A 23,357-nucleotide genomic window follows, 5' to 3' on the forward strand; every position below is an offset into this window, starting at 1 on the left:
CTACACGGTTCATACTACATTTTTGAAAAAAGCCTTAAATGAAAGCTGAGAGTCTGCACTTTAAGCAGGTATTCATTGTTTCATTTAAAACCCATTGTGGTGGTGTACAGAGCCAAAATGACGACAACTGTATCATTGTCCAAATATTTATGGACCTGACTGTATGTATCTTTCAGGACCTTTGCTTCGCTCAGAGGGAACAGCAATCATTCAGATTCATCCGATAACCCAAGTATAACGATGTCAGTGTTATGTTCATAAAATAACACAGAAAGAAAATGCAAATGTGTATCTGTCAGGACCTTTGCTTGGCTCAGGAGTGTTTCGCCCTACTGTAGATAGCAGCTGCCCTCTGGTTTGACCATGGTCTATCACCTTTCTTGGGACAATGCAAACTTTTTGGAAGAAAAAGAATACGTTTTTCGAGAAGATGCAAAAGTATAAATCTTTTATCACCCAATAATTTTTTTTTAGCAGCTTTATCTTTTTTTAGCATACTATACAATGACATTTTTTCATAACAGTATAAAAAAATTTAAGCCACACTATGCTGCAACTTTTTAATATTTTTATGACATATAGGAAAAATCTGGCAAATGATACAATGACTTTTTAATGGCATTTTTTATGACCATGAAATTATTTGGCAAACTGGACTATGATATATATTATAAAATAATTAGCCACACAATAATAATAATTTTTAATGACAAAATACAGTACGATATTTTTTTTTTTGGCATACTTTACTATCACATTTTATTGATTACTACACTGACTTTTTAATGACATTTTTGTGACACTGTTTGGGCAAACTATACTATGACATTTTTTATAACATGATTTTTTTAAAAATAATATACTGTATTGTATTTTACTGACCATACCATATTGTGACTTTTTTTAAAGCTTAGACCAGCAGAGGATGTAATCCTGTGAGGTGCCCTGTCTTTTTGCAGTAGAGATATTTATATAATTTGAAAAGACACAGTGCTCTGCTTAGTTACTGAAGCATGGCAGCTCATTAGTGTAGGAGCAGTACAAACCAACTATGCTTTCTCTCTTCTGTCAGGGCTGCACTCCACCCTGCCCTTTCGTCAAAGAGCTCTTTTTGGGTGCCCTTGTATGTGATGAGCTATTATTGGGTGCAGAGCATTTGTGCAAGCAGCAACAGAAAATCACTGCGAACACAGCTATACTGTCTGTGCCGCAATACAACACCCCATTAAGGTGCTTCTACTTGTTCGTTTTCCAGTGTTAACTCATTTAAGTACCTATCACCGAGGGAATGTGACGTTATTTTTGCCAGACGAGCCAAGCTATTCTGGAGGTGTTTGAAGGTGTAAAAATACTGAACCCCAAACTAATCCAAGATAATACAACTGCAGCTCAGATACATACGGGCAAATGATAGTTTAAGTGTTCTGCTTTACCTGCTCTTTCTAAGTTTGGCTCATGGCTGCCAAATGTCCTAACGGCAGTGCAGGCTGGGTACTGTTTAGTAGGTTGACTCCTCTGAGGCCACTGCAGATAGATTAGTGCCTTAGCTTGCAATAACAAGTAACAGCACCTCAGCTGAAAGTCAAGGTTGTGTTCCTTAGCAACAATTGACTCCCTTAGTTGAGATATTCCCTCAGAATTAATATTTCATAACACTATTACACGTAATTTGGATTAAAATGTCAACTGAGTTTAAAGCTGAATAGTGATTATACATCATGTTTCCAGGCTCATCACTGGAGAAGTGAATGAGTGCATTAATGAAGCAGCAGAGTGCCCGAGCTGAAATTGTTTCTGTCGTCACTTTAAATAGAGTTTTAGTGAATAAGTATGTCAGTATATTATTTAAACATTTCTAATTAACACTGTTGTAACTTAGTTATATATATTATTCACTGCACATCACTGTTCCCCTGCATCACTTGTAATTGTGATTCCTGACAGTTATATTACATTTGCTGCACTATTATTAGTAAATAATAAAAGGGAGAATAGTACAGTCATAAACAAGATGACAGACTTGCAGACATTTACCTCTAACACATACACAAAGCAGCCGTGCTCCATCCTTTACAGGACTTGTCCTTGGTGCAATAAACCTGTTTGTCTGTCCTTTTGTGAGTCCTTGGGCAGCCCCGACAGAGCTCCCTGCCAAACTGGCCTTTCTCCCAGCTACAGTCTAAACAAACAGTTCACCAGCCAAGTGTGCAAGAGCTGGAAGTAAGATGCCTGGCCCCGGCTCCTTGGCCTAACTCCTCATTCTTCCCCCCAAAGCTTTGATTTCACTGCCAGGCAGGACAATGAGATGGCAACACAGTTCCCAGCATACCTGCAAACTGAGAGATCTTAACTGCAGTGTGCATTTCAAGCTCTGGAGGTCTATATGGACCTAACAGCTGTATTTATTTATATTGTTGAGTGTTGTTATCATTGAGCGTAGTGACACTGCTTCTAAAACTGACCTTACATCATCTTTGATACATGTAAATATAGAATACATACATGAATGAAGCTCTGTAGAATATATCTGTTGGGCATTTCCACTCTAAGTCTACACTTAATGAGACATTTTGCTCGTAATCTATTCCTTGTGATCTTGTTTATCTGCTTATCTGTGGCAAAATTGGCAATAATAGTGGAAATAGAGTGACAAATTCACCTGAAGTTCTATGTGAAGTGAGCAACCTCATCATGACAGTGGTTAATATAGACGGACATCACTGACTACGTTTACATGCACAAAATATTCTGCTTTTGCCCTTATTCCAAAAAAGACAATATTGCTACTAAGCTGTTTACATAGCTAATGAAAATTAATATTCCACTAATATTCCTGTTTACATGCAGCCATGCATAATCCAGGTAATGGGCCTTAGCATGTCATTTATCACATCAAAATATGAAGAGTGGGATGGCTGTTGTTGTGCCATTTCTCTCTTTGCCTAAAAGCAGGATTATATTTGAAGTTTTCTTACTGGTGGCTGGCTTGTTTGACCATGCAAACACAGCCTCCATCTTTCATGCCTTCAACCACCTTCTCGGCGTTGCAATATATGCACATATCCAAAAACCTGCTTATATCTAAGTCTTTCATTATGTTTAAAAGAAGGGATGTTTCTCCTTCTGACCAGAAATCTAGGCTTTTCTTTAGGGCATGCATCTCTACCCCACAGCCTTGCAAACTGTTGGTTTGTACAGGGTATCCTTGAAAACGCACAGAGCTGATTGTAGACGGGCAAGAGGCCGTGTGTTGCAAACTGAGGCAAAAAATTGAAATGTATATTACAAATGTGCTGTATACATTACCCCCTTTACACCTTGCATTAACATGCGTTTTTTTTTTTTTTGTGATCAGACTGCAATCATATTGCTCTTGACCACATGAAAGGACAGGTGTTAATACACTCGAAACACACTGTTCACATCTGATCTGCCAAACTACTTCTGAAGGTGGTCAGGGACGCATTGTGACCACATCGAACACAAGTGTAAATGCAAATGTGTCTCCAATCCACATGCAACAACTCCGTGGGCGAAAATACGTAAGTGAGGCGCACCGGCTGGACACAGGAAGAAGGCAGAAGACGACAACAACAACCTTCACCGGGTAGCAACTGCCAAGAAAAAGAAAACGCGGATTATAGCCGAGGATGGAGTCACGAAGTGTCCGCTCTCCATTTGGTCCGACAAAATTGTCCATACAATAACACGACTTTACGGGCGGCTAGTATCTTGTTGTTGTTATTGCTACGGCGCACAGGTTATGACATTGTAGTTTGCAGAGGAAGAAGAGGAGGATGTGACGTCAGCGTGATGGAGCATGATCGGATAGCAAACAGATCTGGATGTGGACACCAGAGACGCATATTAATACCAGGTATAAATGTATGTGGTCAAGCGCTATCCGACTGCAATCCGATCGCAAAAAAAAGCATGTTGATGCCAGGTGTAAAGGGGGCCTCTGAGTCCAAAGAGTACTTCTAAAAACCTGATACACAGGCACATAGGACACGTCTTAATCAATAAATGCTGCATTGGGAATATTCCTAATTTGGAATATCCAAACAGAATATGCTCTTTACATGACCAGTGTCAAATCTAATATTGTCATATTTGAGATAGTAGTGGAATATTATTGAGCATGTAAACGTATTCATTGTTACCCAGCTTCATCTGAGCTCTAACCCAGCTGTAGGTGTAAATCAACCTGCATGTGACAAAGACACATAATAGTACACATACATTTGTCTCCAACAGCACAACTCTGTTATTATGCTCCATTTATAGACCGGGCTGCTAATCTACAGCATGTGTTTTATGGCACACAGCAGTGTTTTGAGTTGTGTGCGTTTGTGTGTGAGATTTACCCGGATTTTCTCCAGTTCTCCTCGGTTGGCTGTCTGTTGTTTCTCCAGTCGTTCACTCAGCTGGGAGCAGATCTGTATGAGGCAGAGACAGTTGTTCAGAAAGTGTGTTCATTTACAGCACTTTCAGACAGAAACACATAACACAGATGTGTGCGTGTGTGTGTGTGTGTGTGTGTGTGTGTGTGTGTGTTAAATGAACTAAAAGTATTACATGAATAAGAGGTCAGATGCCAGGAAAAAGCATTCGGAACTTTTTTCTAATACTCTTCATATACACTATCTGCAAATTCTATTACCCATCATTTCCTTCCACCTCAAATGCTTGTAGTCCAGTAGAGCCAGGACGTAATGGGATGAGGGAGTACTAATGTGTATCAGATCTAGCCAAATCCAACTAGCAAGGTGAATTGTTCCACTGAGAAAGACCATAAACTTATTATTTATTTGCTTTTTTGTTGTCTGCCTCTCCTGACCTTACCACTGCGCACAAACTGTGTTTCTCCCTTGATTGTGTTTCTTGGTTAATCAGTCTCTCTGGCCGAGTCTTCATCCTCTTACAGTTAAGTTCATTAGTGGTGCCATGAGGTCATGTCCTGCAGAGCTCATCGGATGTACACGAATGAGTATGCATGTTCATCCTCACATATGCTCAGTCTCTTTTTCTCCTCTATCTATACCTATAACCCACAGCTACAAGCACGCTGACAGACATACAAACACACACACACCCACACACTTGTGCTCCAGCTTGCCGACGAACAGAAAGATCGATGTGACATGAGTCATCCTAACGGGGTCATCCCACCTCTCTGTCGACAGACGATCTATCTCTCTATCTGTTCCTGCTCTCTGCATGTCTCTCTGCTTCCCTGTGGCATATACTGGATCTCTCTTCATCCTCCGTTAGAGATCGCTCTATACATCTATCTGTGTATCTTTAGCCAAGCAGATATCCATCTCTCTCCTCCTACATGTCTTTTATCTTTCTCTCCTGTCGTCCTCTCCTTCATTTGCTCTCAACTGCCATTACTGAACCCATCTCTCTACCTTCCCTTCATCACTACTGATCACTTATCCGTCTTGATCTTGCAGCTGCCCCCTTGCTCTTTTATGTCTAATTTATACTTCTTCAGTGCAGGCTGATGAGGGCACCTCTTGTACGCATCAGGCATATATAGTACTACAGCAGATAGCACGTAGCATGCGTGTTGGGGACCAGAACTGACCAGAAATCCCACTCCTAGCTTTGATGTCCAATCAAACTTCTGAGGAGTCTGCAGTACCCGGTGCATAGTCACATTTTTCAGGAGGTGCACGGAGCATCTCTGCGGCTCTCTGAGCACCTTGCAAACCATCTCTGTGGATTTGCTTTTTAGTTAATGTAATGTTAAGCTATTTAAATAGCTGATAATGTCAAGTTGAAGGTGCAGTGTGTAGGATTTAGGGGGGTGTATTGGCAAGAATAGAATATGATATAAGTGTTTTCATTAGTGTTTATTCACCTAAAAATAAAATCACTGTGTTTTTGTTACCTTATAGCTACATAGGGAGCTGGTCTTCGTCCACGGAGACCGTCATGTTGCCCTGCCATGTCTCTACAGACGCCCAAAACAGACAAACCAAACCCTGGCTCTAGACAGGGCCGTGCACGTTTGTAAGTTTTCAGATTCGCGACCGTAGTTAGCAGAGACGAGCTGAACAGTGTCGTGATACTACTTTATTCAGTGTTTTTACCGGTTTAAATCACTAGGTGCATTTGTTTTGAAGAGGAGGAGACTTCTGCTGATAATTCAGCTCCTAGTAAAAACCTCCTGAACATCTGATCCTAAGTTATCAGAGACAAAAGGTGAGCAGACATTAGCAGGGGCTGGGCTAGCAGCTCATGTGCGACTGAACAGCATCAGAGAAACACTGAATTGTAACGTGAAACTGCTTCATTCAGTGTTCTTACTGGTTTTCTTCCCCCTGGTCCGTTTGTTTTGGAGAGGAAGAGACCTCTGCAGATGATTCAACTTCCGATAAAAACTTCCTGAACTAGAACACTCAAGGAATACTAACCAGGCGTTCACGCTTGGAACATAGGGAGAAGTTTCAGCATGTTGCAGTGTGCAGTCCTCATCACTAGATACTACTAAATCCTAAACACTGTTCCTATAATGAACAACTGTCATACTGTCATCATTTTTTTAGATTAACTTATTTTTTGTAGAGGTGGGAGGGTCATTTGAATTTATTGTGTGTAATTTCAAATTTGTTTGATCTTGATTTTTGGTAGAAGTGTCAGCCTCTACTGTGAGCATGGGCTATTTTAATTATTCTATCACATTTACAACATCATGTATAAAGCTGAGAACTAGGAGCAGAGCATTAGGATGCTCAATCAAAAAAATGTTCTGAACATTTTGTTGTCCAAATATTTTAAAAGTGTGAGAAATAAAATAAATATAATGCTAACAGGGCCTCAGAGACAGCAGAATTGGCACAAGCTGCTGTCCCTGTTAGGTACCCAGGAGGCCTGAGTGTATCTACACAGGCTCCGCTCCTACAACAGGGATTACAATACACCACTCGACACTGTTTTTAGCTTCACCATTAACAGACGTTTCTCTGTCCTCATGGACTGGAGGAGCAATTAGCACACAAAGCTTTTTGGGCTCTAATCCCACAAAAAGAAACTTGGCATTCACAGCCACTGAAATAGGAAAGGGCTATTTGAAGAATAATGTGAGTTATCTGGGTTGGAAAACAATGCGGGCTATTTTGGGGCATTCCTCAACTTGTCAATCCCAGAGGATTGAATGCTGCTGTCCTCCCTCTGCTCTCTCCTTCACAGACTTCTGTTCATTTTCTCCCTCTCTCCATCTATCACCCCCTTATTCCCTGTCACAAAAATAACTATTTTTGACAAAGCTCCATTTTCACATTTCACTCTGCTCTGCACAGTTCTCAGCTGCATGCAATCTGAAGGCTGCTTTCACCTATAATACGCACACAAACGCACACAACCATCAAAAGCTTGATAGCTCTTCATCAGTTTTCAGATCTGCTGTCAATTCTAATCTGCTGCCAATATTTTTAGACTCAGGTGAAGTTAAGGTCTGCTTCTAAATTAGTCCTCATGCTATTTCTGGCTGCCTCCACGGGGAGCGATAGGAGCTGGATTGTTGCATAATGTCTCTGTGCTGATGGTAATAGTACTTGATCTGAGTAGGTTTATATTTAAGCATTAAGTGACAGGACAAGATCTGAGAGGATGAAAATCACCGTAAGAGGAATTTGCAGAGACAGGAACTCAAAATATGCTCATAGGCTCACTCATCAAAGGCTCCGGGTTCATCTTGGGGACAGTTCGTAAAATTAGATGTTTCTGCTTCACAAACTAGATGAACGAATGAAAACAGATCGCTCTTATATTATTTTTAAATATTTATGACCAGTCTTGCCACGGTAATGGCGTGATCAGAGCTTAGATCTGAAAAGACAAGCCAAAAAAGGAAAGATAAGTGGAGAAGAGGTGCTCAAAGGCTCCACAAACATCCAGAGTTCAGGATGAGGCATGTTAAACATGCCAAAGAGACAAAACTACCTCATAAGAAACACAAAGTTAACAAAACTATATGCCACAGGAATGCAAATACGTAAAATCTATACTCATGATGAAATTAAAAACCAGTCTTGTCACTATGTTGGTGCTTCATCAGAGTATGAGTAATATCTTAATAATGATGAACACTTGGCCTACTTACAATAAGAAAGGATCATAAAGAGATGTGCAGAAAAAAACTATATTCACTTTTTTCATTTATCTTGTGTTTGAGATTTAAATAAACTACTAAGTAACTTCACGTTGTCACTGGCTGCTATGCAGAGATCACTAACTGCTAACAGCTTTTACTGGAGTTCTCTAAATTTTTATTAAAGCTTGGGTAGGCAGTATAATTTTGGCATCATTGGGCAAAAATCCCATTATAAACTTAGAGCATATTGTAATTCAAGTGGTCTGAGAGAACACAAGCCTTCTGCACATCCACTTAGCAGCTTTTCAGGCTTAAGAAAATGACCGTGAAAGGAGACTTTCGCCAATCACAGACTATTTCCAGCAAAAATCAGCTGTCACTCACTGCTCATGAACTGAGGTCAAACTGTCAAACTAGGCAGCGTTGATCAGATATGAATCAAGATTCTGTTATTTCATTGCCTATTTTTCCCCTCAGATATTTTCAGAAACATATTGTAGTGTACGGTTTAGCTGTAAAATGAAAAAGTTTGTGACCCGTTGCCATGTTGTAAACAGCTGAGCTGAAATGAAGCACTGCCCACCCGAAAGATGAGAAAATTTGCTCTGGGCGGTGGGTGGTGCTTCCTTTTCCCTCGATTGTGTTCAATATGGCAGCAGGGTCACAAGCTTTCTCATTTTACAGCTAAACAGTACACTAAAATATGTTTCTGGAAACATTTGAGGCACGTAAAAAGCAATGCAGTGACAGAATCTTGATTCATATTTTATCAGCACTGCCTAGTTTGACAGTTTGAGTGCATTCATGTGCACTGACTGACATTATTGAAAGCCGCATTAGAGACGCCTTGTCTGTGATTGGTTGTTTTTATGATTCTCGCAAATGCCTTGGAAGAGGCAGAGGAGCATGATTTATCTACCTCATGCACTACTGTCAGGATATAGCAACAGGTATAAAAATGAACTGTCCTACCTACTGTAGCTTGTGTAACATTATAAGTTGTTATTTATGGGTTAGTTAGTCTTTAATTGAGCGACCTAAATGTCTCTAAATTTTTCTATTACTGGCTGTTTGTATGTGATAATGAATTGCGAGCTTCTATTGCTGTCTCACCCTGTGTTTTATGCACTTGCTTCATTAATTAGCAAAGCTCCACTTCGTCCTGTGAGTCTTCCACATCAATGAGCAGCTTTCTCCTCATTTACATCAGATTTTAAAGCTTCTAATAAAATTAAATATAAACCACGCATTAGATTAAATTCTCTTAAAATAATTAGTGACCAGTAACCTTCATGTTGCTGGAAAACAGCAGCTGTACAGAAGTCAGCTGTTAAGCTTTAAACCAGAGCTAAGAGGTGTGAGTTATTGACACATATATTTGTGTCTTTACATCTGCCCCCAGTCGGTTTAGGATGGATTTAAAGATTTTATTGATTGCCTTTAAGGCTCTTAATGCCCTGGCTTCCTCCTGTATTTTAGACCTTTTAACTCCATATGGACCTGTGTGTGGCTCGGGACTCTCCAGAGTCAAGGCATGAAACTAAAGGAGACAGAGCTTGAGTGTCCCAAGACTGTCGAATGACAGGTCCGATGACATACAGAAAGACTGGTTGAATCATTTTTGCCTTTGTTTCATCTATTATTTTATCATTTATCCATTCAGGGTTTTTTTAGATTTTAGTTTTAGTTTTATTTAGGTCAATTTTGGTTTTGGTTTTAATGCATTGTCCTTTGAGAAGCACTCTTAAATTTGCTCTACAAATGAGGATTATTATTAGAAACCCTTTGCTGCTCTAACAACAGGGACTTAAGGTATTTTAATACTGAAGAACATATTGTATTTTACAGGATATGAATAGACACAAAAAAGACTTAAAAATATGACAGATTTAACATAAAGATGTGCTAAGGTGTGCAGTGCACAATGCTTTGACAATGAGGACCAACTCCACATGATTATGATATTGTAGGATGTATACATTTAATATATACGCTGGTATAATTGTATAGTCTAATGTTTAGATTGGTGGATCAACATGTTAAAGAGCCTTAGGGATTTGTCTCGGCTTTAGGTGGCAGGAGGTTAAGTTGACTGTAGAAGAGGTTGTGATGTGAAATCTACACTTAAAATCACAAAGTTCAAAAAAGTTTGAGGGAAACTGGGGTGGGTCTGTCACAGTTTACAGTTTCACTTCTCTAAAATGTACTTTTGTGAAAAAAAAAAAAAAAAACACTCCAGTAATATGATGTAAACAGCTGAGCTGATAATACTGTCTTTGCAAACTGGACACACATACCTGCTTGTACTCTCCGATAATGGAGCCGTTCTTCTTTATCTCTGATTCAGACTTATCAAGCTCTCGCCTGCACATCTCCTTCAGCTGTGGAAACACACAAACACACATACTGTTGGAGGGCAGAGACCAAGGACAGAGAGGCAGAGTCAGAGGCCCCAGAGACCGTGTGACTGCCATGACGTGAAGAAGACAGAGAAAGGTATTGGCAGACTTGAAGCTTGGGGCAAAGTCACACTCTCAACACAACCCCTGCGCAAGCACATAAATCATTCACAGTTACACCAACACATTGAAGAAGACAGGACACATTCGGTGGACAGTGCTGAACACACATGGGAACAGAGGCCAACAGCTTTCTTTCACCTCAGAGGGATTTTTCATTGAACTCAAGAAAATCAACATCAAAGAGCTGACAACCTTTGACACTGGAGGTTTGACTGTGAAAGTGTGTGTATTTGTAGACATAACACAGATGATTGAGGAAGCTCTGGTAGAGGTAGATAGACTGAATCCAAATGCCCCCAAGATATTACAAGATATTAATCCCATGTAAGGGCTTTTTTTGTGAATGCACCAAATGATATTCATACATTTCTATAAAGGCTACACACATTCAAATACAGACATGTTTGTAAATTAGAACCGAACTATGTCTAAATACATTGGGTCTTACTTAAATTGGAAGACCTGCTTTTGTTGTGTTTCAGCCAATTTTCCTAGCATATACATTTGCAGCTTTAAGCCTATAGTGTAGGCTGCAGTAATATAATGGATTTTTATGACCTCCATAGCCTATAATTATACACATTTCTGCAAATATGATGTGGCTGAAAATTATTTCTAGCCTACAAGATTCAAGTAGCCTTTAAATACAGTAATTATTTTACACATTCATAGTAAGTTTGTTTTGCTTTCTCAGTCAGCACCTGAAATAATTCAGTCACATCTGTATTGTAATGGGTTGTGGGTGATTACGTCTGGTGAAGTCTGCACCCGAAGCAGAAAGTCTGCCTGAGGCCCCCTGTGGACTGGATGAATTGTAGATTCCGACAGCCTTCAGCACTTGCAGACTTTCCGGGAGAGTGCCCATAAAGTCTGCAAGTGCGTGAAGTCCTGACATTTGGATTCAGCCATACAGTAGCTACACTGTAGGTAGCTACAGTGGGACTCCTGTTAACTCCTTTTGTAGACCATTAATCAGTCTACACTACATCCTCCTGAGACCCCAGCTTTTGTTTGGTAGGCATTTTTCAATTTCTCCAAGCTATTTGGGAAAGTAGGACCTGATAAGTATAAAAAATTAAGCATTGTCTTTGACCAAGAAGTAGTTTTTGGGGACAGTGGGTTTATTTTTAATAGTCACAAGTGTGTAATAAATTATAAAATTGTTAATTTCAATGCCTGAACACTGTTGTGCAAAAACAAAATTGCAAATAATGCAACATATCTAAAAGCCTTGTGACTCTCTATTAAAATTTCTTGCACCATACTCCTGTCCATGAATGTCCTTTTTTTCTGTAGGAACAGTTTGTCACACCTAATTGGCCTGTGTGAAATATTGGGATAATACAATAATTAAGTCCCAATATCCTCAAACGAGTACTTCCTAATTAAAAGCGTTTTAGCTTCTTACTGTTGTTAAAATTGGTCAAATTTGTTGCTGTTATTTAGCAAAAATATACAAGTATCAACCACAACATTTGATCAGGTTTTGTACCTTGTCCACTTTTGTGTCGGGATCGGCTGCAGACTGAGCATAAAAGTGTCCACAAACAAGGACAACATGTCTAAGTCATGCAGACTTAAGTGTAATGTGCAGGAAACCCAAAACCTGATGTCCTCATATGAGGAGGCAGGGTCTCAGGAGGATATCAAAAGTATAAACTAAAGACATGCCAACATGGCATGAGTCTGCAAGTTTTTATTCTCACTTAATAAAAATAAGACAGCAGGTGATTATAGTGATTAACACACCTTCATCCCCAGAAAGAGACTTTATCAGTAATATCAGCCATTGCAGTGTTCGGCTGGAAGAGAAACCTGCAGACTCTTGGCTCGGTCCAGAAGATAGACTGCTCAGTCACAGCCTGTCACATTAATATTGCATACTTCCTGCTAGTCTCCTTCTTGACCCGGGGACAGGAGATTTAAGCACTGTCTTTTCACAATAATTCTGATTATTCCTTCACCTGAGAATCTGTCTTGCAATAGTGCTGACGCTTTCCCCACCATCTGTAACCCTGTGAGCCTCATGAGAGTTGAGGAAAATCATACATTCAGCTAATGTCTAAAATATAGACTTGAGGCTGAGAGGTGCCTCGTCGTTGGCTCTGACCTGTGCAGATTCTTCCTCCAGTCGTCTCTTTTCGTCCTCAGAGTCCACCAGTTTCTGTTTGGTCAGCAGCAACTCTTTATTCAGGGCGTCTGCCTTCTCCTCAGCCTGACACACAAACACACACACACACACACACGACAAAATAACCCATTGTTGATGAGGTCATTGAAAGTTACACTTGGCCTACTTTCTTCTTAGTTTTCTCTTTACCGGCTCTCTTTTCAAGGTAAGTCAAACGTGCATTCCTGCCGAACACGCACACACTCTGATGACATTTTGAGGCTGTGTAAATCAAAGTTGTGTGTAAATAAAGGTTTTGCTACATGAATACTGTATGTGGGTTTTGTTTCATAAACATGGTTTCAATTTCTCTTATGTTATTTCAGTTATTGCTCAGTTGTTGCCACATAGACCGCATACTTGTGTTCGTTAAGTGTCCTTACAGAACTGACAACTCACATTTTAATAAATGTGTACACACACACACACACACACACACGAAACAGATATTTCTTTCTCTTTGGCTTACGTTGTCGAGGTCTTTGCGCAGGGCTATCTTGCTGCTGACAAGCTCGTGTGCCAGGTCATCGTTCTCCTGCTCCAAACGCATGTTCGCCTCCTGCAAACGACGGTTCTCCCGCTGGACATGGAGAGAAGGAGAAAAGGAGGAAGAGAGCGTGAGAGTCAGAGGAACACAAACCAAAAAAAAAAAAAAAAATGAAACAAGACAAAGAGTGGGACGAGAAAACAGAAGAACAGATCAACAGAGAGAAGTTAGAGAGCATGAAAGAGGAAGGAAAGTGTAGAGATAGAGCAGGGAAAATGAGCTGCAAATGAATGAGTAAGCAGCTCTTCTTGGCTCAGGAGTTTAGAGAGTGGTGCAACAAAATACAGAATGAGACTGTGTGAGTGTAAAAGTTAACTGTGATTAGGTGAGAGCAGAATTACACAGTAAGTTGTCTGTAATGTTTAACAGGGCATAACCTGTTTGTTCATCATTAACTGAGATAGACAGCATTAACAACTGACACATGACAAGTCTGTTCCCAGAGATGACAAGCATACAGTTGGAAAGGATTAAGTATAAATATTACAAAATTATGAGTGTTCCTGTTTCCAAAGAAATTATATTTATGAATTATTATCATCTGAAATAAGCCTGAGCATCTTAAAATGATGAATCTCTGATAACTTGACTGAACCAACCTGACTGCAGTCACCTTTATCAAACTGTGGCCTAATGTTTGACTGTATGAAAACCCTCATGAATAGCGATAATACAAACATCTCAAAATTCCTTGTTTGACATTAAAAAATAGTATCGCTATATGGTTTGGTGGAAGCATTCTTTTAAAAGCAAACAAAGCAGAAGTTCAGTGAGTGTAATTGATGATCGTGTACTGTGTACAGCCAACTCGCTACCCTTGAGATGACTTATGGCATGTACAATTAATGGCTTTTTTGGTGCCATGTAGTTTTTCTTTCCCAAACAAGGACTGTCAAGGTCTACAGCGGGAGGGGAAAAAAAAGATGTATTCTGCTCAGTGAAAAGTCTGTCAGAACATGGTGCTTGTTTTAACACTATGTAGCAGTAGTTCTCTTCACCAGCTACAGGGTTTTGAGATCATCTTCAATACTAAAATAGTTCAATTATAATATATATGAATAGAAATTAAAGGGACAGTTCACCTCAAAATCAAAAATACATATATTTTATTTTGCCTTTAGTGCTATCTATAAATCTAGATTGTTTTGGTGTGAGTTACCGAGTGTTGGAGATATTGGCTTTAGATATCGGCCTTATCTTGAATATAATGGAACTAGATGGCACTCGGCTTGTGGTGCTCAAAGTATCAAACAGACACATCTGGAAAAACTCAACTATGTAGCTTTCCACAAATCATGACCTGGATGCTCATTATACTCAACTGCTAGCTCACCTAGCATCACTAAGCTAGCTAACGTTACAGCTCAGCTGAGGAGAACGCCATTAATGTTTACATATTGCGCTGTCATGAGCATGAGCCTCTTGTCCATGAGTAGATGCACGCTTCCTTGAGTAAATGGGGTATCATTTTTGGAAAGAGACATTGCTGTGTAGTTTTCCATTATATTAGAGAGAAAGCAGATATCTCCAACACTCAGCAACTCACACCAAAACAATCTAGAGCCTGGGTCTTCAACAGGGGGTCCTCAGAGTTACTATAGGGGGGCCACCAAATGATCTCTAAATAATCTAATTAACTGATGAAAGTTTAAGTAAGTAAAATGTGTCTGAAAATCCACATTAACGTGAATCTAACATATTAGCCAAGATAAATTAGCCTATTCATAAAACCTATTAGTTAACAGTACACAACATTTTTGATAGGCTGACTGTTACCCAAGAAATCGTTACGCAATCATGTGAGCTAGCTAATGCTACATCACTGTGCGGCACCTGTAATTATTTTTGCATATTAGCCAGTTAGCTGTATTACTATATCAAATGTACAGACATTCTTGTGTGCCACAATGTATTGTTTAATAACTTTTAAACAGACTCTGACACACCGTCCACCACAGAAACCATCACTGAAAGTGCAGAGGGTGAGGCTAACGCACCTAGCAACACTACAACTGCTGCTTAGTTAGCGGCTAGGCAAACAAGAGAAGACCCAAAAAATATTCAGAACTATCTCAAGTGCAATTCTTTTTTCTTTTTTTCTTTTTTTTTTAATATAAGTAGTAGGGATCCCTGCTGTCTGTCTTTGGGCCAAGGGGTCCCTAGTCTGAAAAATGTTTAAGACCCCTGATCTAGAGTGATAAACAGCACTACAGGTAAGAGATAAAATATATGTTTTTGATTTTGGGGTGACTGTCCCTTTAAGACAGAAGATGTTGCAGTAATGAAGTTGTTGAAATTTTTATGCTTCATACACATAGGTGAATATTTTGGGCTCATGTATACCTCGTATCTCTCGATTGGAGCCTCCTGTTGCTCCTGCTGCTCCCTCATGGTGTGGTACTCCTTCTCAAATTTCTTTAGCTTCTTCTGGCTGATCTGTTGGACAGTTAGAGCAGAAAACAATGTTTGGTATTCATCAACTATCGCGCACACACATGAAAAATGACACAATCAGTTGCAATTACAGACATGATGAAACATATGAACATAAACTAGCCCACTAGTCTTTGGCTCGCGCAGCAAAGGTGGCTGCCAGAGAAGAATCTTTCCCATCTTTTGTAAACAAACACACAAGATTGATAATCTTTGCTGGACTGTGGCGTTCGTTGGTTCAGTCCAGTGTTTGAATAGGATGCAGTGGATTATGTAAAGAGATTACAGGCTCAGTTTGCTACTGTTCATTTCTAACAAGGCAATACATTGAGATATCGCTGTCCACACAGTCCAGAGTAACTCACGCCACCTCACTGTTTTGGTGAGTTTTTTAAAAAGTTCCTAGATTTGTGCACACATTAAAATCATAAAGCTTCTAAAATACACAGAAATCAAAGATTACAGCATTTCATGTCTGAAAAAGAGCAGTCTAAGGGCCTGTGAACTAGTTTCTCCAGGCAGGTGAAACAAAACTGTTCAGCACACTCGGTTCATCATCTCGTTGTAGAACTGATGTTCACAGTTCATGTTCAGTGGTACACCTCATACTGCCCCAACCAGCCAAACAGTGTCTCATTTAAACACACACAGGCTTATAGTCACATTTCCTACAGATGCAGCTTGCACACACACACTGCATTTAGGCCATCTCATCAACTGGCCTTTCACCGCCCAGCTGCTGCCTTACATTGGGCTTTTTAAACGAGACAGCTTCCATACAATGAACACTATGTGCCTGATTTTCAGCATGAAGGAGAGACTTGCGTGTCCATTCTGGGGGTTTTAATGGGATAGTTCAAATTTTTTTAAAGTGGGGCTGTATGAGGAACTTATCAATAATGAGTGTATAGGCACAGTCACACATGAGCGTAATTAATATTGGCAAATATTCGCCTCCCCTTCACTTCCATTCAGTGCAAGCGAAGGGGAGAGTAAAACATTTGCTCTCGTTAGCAAAGCAAATTTGCATTATGTGAAATCAAACTTTGGTGAATTTCAATTAGTGATGTCACAGCCTCAACCAACGGCAAAAACAGTACATGTTGAGGACACATTAATTGTTGAAGTGTTTGACCAGCTGATACTGTATGATACTGGCCATGAAAACTACAAACTGGCCCACATGAGAGATGCTACCTGGCTCGCAGTGAGTCGGGAGACAGACATAGAACGTAAGAAAATGTACCAATAATATCATATGTTGCAGTATGTATTAGCAAGCTAGCTTTCCGTGTTTGTCACTGCCCACAATTACCTTGAATATCGCCTCAGCAGGCAGTGGTCACTCCCCTGCATTCTCTCATGTGTGACTGTACTCTAAAAGCAGTAGATGGCGATTGGCATGCCCCCAGTGTGGAGAAGCAGACAGGAGTACTGACATAGAAGCTGAGCAATGAACTGGGGTGGATGGGGATGGCAACAAAATATATTTTAGCCACCTAACTAATCTGTATCAATCTTAAGTATACTTTATAATTAAATAATTTTCACCGCTTTACCTGGCCATCGGAAAGCAATTACTTACTCTGGTGGCTTTAATGACAGCATAAAGAACGGCTTTAGTTCTCTGTCTGAAAGAGGTGCCTAATGGCTAGATTAAATGTTCAAATTATTCTAAATATTGCGTACACTTAAACTGATACAGATTTTTTTTCAATTTGGGGCATTTGTCAAGGCAGCTTAAAGACATTTTGCTGCTGCCCCTGTCCTCAGCAGTACATTGCCTATCTTGCTTCTCCAAACTGGGGGCGAACCGACCACCATCGACTGCAGGTGACACACTGACTACAGACAAGCGCCTCATACAACCCCACTTCAAAAAATCTGAATAATTTATTTATTTATTTCTACATTTATTATTTCCTTAATGCAGCTAGTTACGGCTGCAACATCAGTGCACAGCTGGTCTTTGTATTGATGTTCATGTCACAACCTCAGGTTTAATATTACACTACAGAAGATCCAAGTACTCCCAGCGCTCTTCACCTAATGATGTTGGCAGAACTGGGACAGTGTGGCCCACATGTTGTCCTGCTCTAAGTGTGTCTCTGCATGTGTGTGTGTGTGTGTGTGTGTGTGTACTTGTACATGGGGGACATACAGAAGGAAGGAAGGAAGGAAAAGTACACGAGGTGTTTTTTCCTCATTTCTCTCGCAGCCCTGACAGACAGCTGGATCTCCAGAAGTTACTGCTTAGAAAAGCAATTAGGAACACGGAGCAACCACGGCTCTCTCAAGTACAGCCATAATTTATAGACATGAAATATTTCTCATCTTACAAGTCCTGGATCAATTATATATTAGGAAATTACCTGTGCAGTACCATCAGTACTGTTTGCTGAAAGTACCCTAGCAACTAGAATAGGCATATAGTAAAACCACCTGCTCTCTCTCGGGTGATTTGCTCATCATTCTCTGCTCTTCTGAACCTAAAAACCTATTTAAAGCTTTCGTCATGTGGAGAGCTGCAGCTGTATAAATGTACCTCTGCATGCATGCTCACACAGTTTGTACTAGAGAGAAGGAAGGGGGCTGTGACATGAAAAAAAACAAGACAGGTAAACAAAGTTCAACTTCAAGCAGTCATGATTTCCATTTAAACCCCCTGGGCAATTTGCATATATTAGCTTTAGAAGTCAAAAGGTTGGCAGACAATAGGATAAAGTAGGTGTAACAACTACAGCCCAAGACAAAATGACCCGAGTTTGACCCCGAGATTGTCTCCTGAATAAATTGTGTGACCTGACTGTAGATTTAAAATATATTTGTCACATATTCACTTCAAAATTATTCAAACTCTCAGGACCTTTGACCCCAACAGTTGAAACTTTTTCCTCCTAATACATCTCCTAAAACACTGGTTGTCAAACTATGGTGCTTGTACCACTGGTTGTACGTGAGCTCCCTCTAGTGGACATATATTTTTTGATTAATTAAATATATAAAGCTATCAAAATACTTTGTCCTGAATAAAAATACTTAATCTACGAGATCACTAATATGCAATTTTAATCAAGTTTTGTCCTTCCTGTAATACTGTTGTTTACATATCAGGCTGCTACGTTGTCACGTTCATGAAAGCAGTGTGCACCTACGTCCGTAAGTTACGAGCTAAACTGTGACAGCAAGATAGTGAGCGAAGGTAAAATTAGGGTTTAAAAACTCTGCAACTGTGGCTCCAAACTGGGAGGATTAAGAAGAGAAATGCAGATCAGCACCAGAATATTTCAAGTAGCCCTGTTGAAACTGAAGTGGACGAGAATCAACCAAGTGTAAGCTCTAGGGGCTACTAGCCAGTGGCTAGGAGGGGCTGGACCTTGCGGTGATTTAGAGTTGTGTGGAAGACTTTAAGTGCCAGTTCTTGTGCTACACCTTTGTAAAGCGTGGCAGACACCAGTCAACAATAAATTTATCTTCTGATTAGGAATAAACCTGCCACCTGCATGAACTGTTAGTAGCCGATAAGGGTGGTCTACTGTACTTTAACATCGGTCATATGGTGGTACTTGGAAAGCACGATATTTTCTGAGGTGATACTCGTTCAAAAGGTTTGAGCACCATTGTACTAGAACTCACAGTCAAACACTCAGCACTACGATTACTGTCCTATAGTTGAAATATAGGTACCCCATTTATCGATTCCTTCACTGTATGCTTAGTTACACTTAGTTTGTCTTTCCTCCTGGTAAGATAGGATCACTATAATCTTCGTGCTAATTCCTCCATAAATAAGTGTATAAATGAATGCAGAAATAAATAAAAGAATAAACACCGAAATAAAATAAATAAAGACAGAAATGCAGTGGTTAGGACCTCCTCCCTCACTAACATACAGATACAGGAATACAACAATAAATGTAATTGTACAAAAATGTAGAAATCAGATTAAGATATTTATTTATGTCTGGCTTAATTATCAATTTTTTTTTAATCTATTTATTTATGCTAGCATGTATTTATATCTGTATTTATTTATTCATACATTTATTTATTTATTTAAGTTATTTATTTTTCATTTCTCTGTTTAAATACACATTTATTGATTGATTGATGAGCCCTTATATGGACTTTTTGGAAACGCATGATTTTGAATAATGTGAAGCTTTTCGCAAATTATGTACTGCTGTATTTAATTTAATTTAATATAATTTTATGTAATTTATACAACTTTGTTTATGTACTTTTATCATAATAATTTTTATTATTTAAATTATTTATTTTATTTTACTTTTATTTTATTCTATCTATTTATTCTTTTCTTTCTTACCAGGGTTAAGGATATACTTATTTTCTTTGTTGAAATGTTGCTGTTAATGTTTAATGTTTAAAAACTCAATAAAAAGGATTGTTCAAAAAGATTGATTGATAAAAAAAAATATATCAAAGATTACTTTTCTCTGGCTCTTGCCTTTAATGGATTTGATAGTTTAGTGTGTTAAGGGGGAGAGAGAGAGGGACTGACAAGCAGCAAAGGGCCACAAGCCGGAGTCGAACCTGGGCCGCTGCAACAAGGATGCAGCCTCTATACATGCTCTAACCACTAAGCCACCAACGCCCTGATTGATTGATTAATTGATAGTTAAGTTATTTATTGTCCTCCATAAGAACCAGGAGGTTTGGCCTTAACTCCTGGTATATAAGTAAAGCCAATATAGTTCTCCATCACTTTGAGCCTTTTTTAGCTTTAAAATATACATGGAAATATCCAGAGGGAGGTCGTTCAGAGGTAACAGTCAAAACTTTAAATCGTATTTAATACAGCACTGTGAGATACTGACTGTAAACCTGGCAAATCTGAGCTCAAACAGACAATAAAGTTAGAGCACCTGGCAGCACGGAGAGATTTATGCTCCAATCAGAAGGCAGTATCTGCAGTCAATGAGGGCACCAGTAATCTAGCCAGGTAATCCCTCTATAGTGACATCCAAGCTTCAGATTAGCCTACCTTGATTCAGATTTAATTCCCTGCTCCAACACTGCCGTTCTCACTGAGGTCAAACGAGTTCTTGGAATTATTTTCTCTTTCCACATAATGTCCTGGAAGTAGCTTCTCAAAGCAGTTTGCAGTAAATGGAGGGTCTGTATACTTCTATCTGTGTAACTACATGCAGGTATGTTGTTGAAATGGGTACAAAGAGCCCCTTACATACAAGTATTAGCTGAGGTAAATAATTACAAGAAGCCTACATGGGGAGAATATGCTTTTATAGTGCTTTGCTTCCCGTCTGAGAGGCCTCATCAGCCCAGTTGTTCAGAACTGATGCCGCAAAGATGAGTACTAAAACATCTTCAAGACCGCACTCCAAATCCAATCGCCTCTGTTTTTGTTCCACTAGGTTTTCTCTCTGCAGGATTCTTCTCCACGCCGGCGCCTTAACAGAGTTTGAGCTTATAAATATCTCTGCCCAAAGTTACCATCAAAGTCAGGCCCTCTAAACTAGGCTGTTCAAAACAGGTCAGGACACAGGTGTGTGTGTGTGTGTGTGTGTGTGTGTGTGTGTGTGTGTGTGTGTGTGTGTGTGTGTGAGAGACAGAAAGAGAGAGGTGTGTTCACTGCACCTGGTAAACTTGATTTAAAGTTCAAAAGTGGCCCCTGCTGGTATTAAGCAGCACTGCTGGACTACAAAGAGGATTTATTCAACCCATTACATTTTATCTGGATCAACTGATGAGTAGACACTCTGTGTTTTATGTTTTAAATATTCCAAATCCATTACAACTGTCTCAATACCTTAAAGACCATTAGCTTTAACATATAAGGGACTTGTTTAAATTGTATTTTCACTCAAAATGAAAATTAGGTTGCTAAATAAATACAGAGCCTAACCTGAAGTCTCAGAGGTTTGTATAGGGGATGAACAGGTGTAGCTACAGTGTGTAAATAGTGAGCCGAGACTCTATTCATTTTTACTCTGAACCAGTTTTTAACTTACAGCCAAAGGACGAAATCTGGCCTGTGACAGGTCACCAGGTACCCCTCCAACCATTTTCTAATTTACAATAAAATTAAAGTTATTCGCACTGGGATTTTTTTGGACTCTAAAAGTAAATAATGTGTCAAAGTGCACAAAAAAGCTTCAAAACAGAGGGCCAGGCTCATCCCCGACTGCCCTCAAATACTAGAAACACTGTTGTGTACACCTGACCTGTTTGGGGCGGCTGCAACTGGCCCTCGCTTCCTGTCATTTTACAAAAGTGGCCCCTGAGCCAAGCACGCTGAGTGTCCCTGCTCTAAACTCACCTTCATGCTGCAGGCCAGCTCCATCAGTTTCTTTGCGTTTTCCTCAGAGCGATACCTCTTTGGAACCGGGACACGAAAGAACTTGAGTGCACCCTCGAAGTCTGTTTGGATCAGATCGTCTTTTGATGTCTAAAGAGAGAGGGATGGGAGAACATGAGGAACGCGTTTACACAATCAGGAGGAGCCTGCTGGGTGGACATGTATTTTCATTGTTGTAATATGAAGCAGCACGATCCTCAGTGACTGAGACAATTTTCTGGACTATATATGACAAAGTTTGTGACTGACTTAAAGGGACAGTTCATCCCAAAATCAAAAACACGTTTTTCCTCTCACCTATAGTGCTATTTATCAGTCTAGATTCTTTTGGTGTGAGTTGCAGAGTGTTGGAGATATCAGCCGTAGAGATGTCTGCCCTCTCTCAAATATAATGGAACTAGATGGCACTCAGCTTGTGGTGCTCAAAGCACCAAAAATATACATTTGAAAAACTCAACAGCAATGTCTCTTTCCAGAAATCATGACCTAGTTACTCAAGATAATCCACAGACCTTGTTGTGAGCAGTTTCATGAAGGAACTATTTTCTTTCTACTAAATGACACCTGCCAATCGTGTCACTGCGCAGAAGGAAGTGTGCATCTACTCACGGATAAGAGGCTTGTGACAGCGCAAGATGTAAAATTAATGCATCCTCTTCGGTTAAGCTGTAATGTTAACCAGCTCAGTAGTGCTAGGAGAGCTAGCGGTACATGTGCACTTCTTTCTGCATGATGATATGGGTGACGAGTGTAGTTCAGCAGAAAGAAAGTAGTTCCTATATAAAGCACAACAAGGTCTGTGGATTATCTTGAGTGACTGGGTCATGATCTCTGCAAAGAGACATTCCTGTTGAGTTGTGAGTGCCATCTCATAGAGAAGACAGACATCTCTACGGCCAATATCTCCAACACTCCGCCACTCACACCAAAACAATCTAGACTGATAAACAGCACTACAGGTATGAGGGAAAATATGTATTTTTGATTTCAGGGTGAACTGTCCCTTTAAGTCTAGAAACATATATAAGATTAAAAATTTCTCCAAAAAATGTTTCCAAAATGATGGATCACTCTTTCGAGGCCAAACTCAAACTGAGGTCACACTGCGGCATGTGTCTGCACCTGCTCACATGTGCAGACATGTTTAAACTTTTCATGGTTTGATTTTCTATTGGCGCTTGTTGAGGCTTTCTGTTTCTCCTCAGAGCTTTAGCTGCTTGGGTTGTTGTTGTGTGTGCATG

The 23,357-nt window shown here is 39.7% G+C and overlaps 1 protein-coding gene across 2 annotated transcripts in view; it reads right to left on the reverse strand.

Moving 5' to 3' along the window:
- The window catches only part of LOC126395233 (rab GTPase-activating protein 1), a 101,184-nt gene that overhangs the window by 5,431 nt on the left and 72,396 nt on the right, over window positions 1-23,357 (reverse strand). For both annotated transcript variants that reach the window (XM_050052543.1, XM_050052542.1), the window contains 6 exons: window positions 22,078-22,206; window positions 15,687-15,779; window positions 13,266-13,376; window positions 12,737-12,841; window positions 10,402-10,485; window positions 4,368-4,439 (listed from right to left, as the gene is read on the reverse strand). In XM_050052543.1, the coding sequence (XP_049908500.1) occupies window positions 4,368-4,439; window positions 10,402-10,485; window positions 12,737-12,841; window positions 13,266-13,376; window positions 15,687-15,779; window positions 22,078-22,206 (594 nt within the window). The remainder of the gene's footprint in view (window positions 1-4,367; window positions 4,440-10,401; window positions 10,486-12,736; window positions 12,842-13,265; window positions 13,377-15,686; window positions 15,780-22,077; window positions 22,207-23,357) is intronic.

Source organism: Epinephelus moara, chromosome 9 (assembly GCF_006386435.1).
Source record: "Epinephelus moara isolate mb chromosome 9, YSFRI_EMoa_1.0, whole genome shotgun sequence".
Taxonomy (NCBI): Eukaryota; Metazoa; Chordata; class Actinopteri; order Perciformes; family Serranidae; genus Epinephelus; species Epinephelus moara.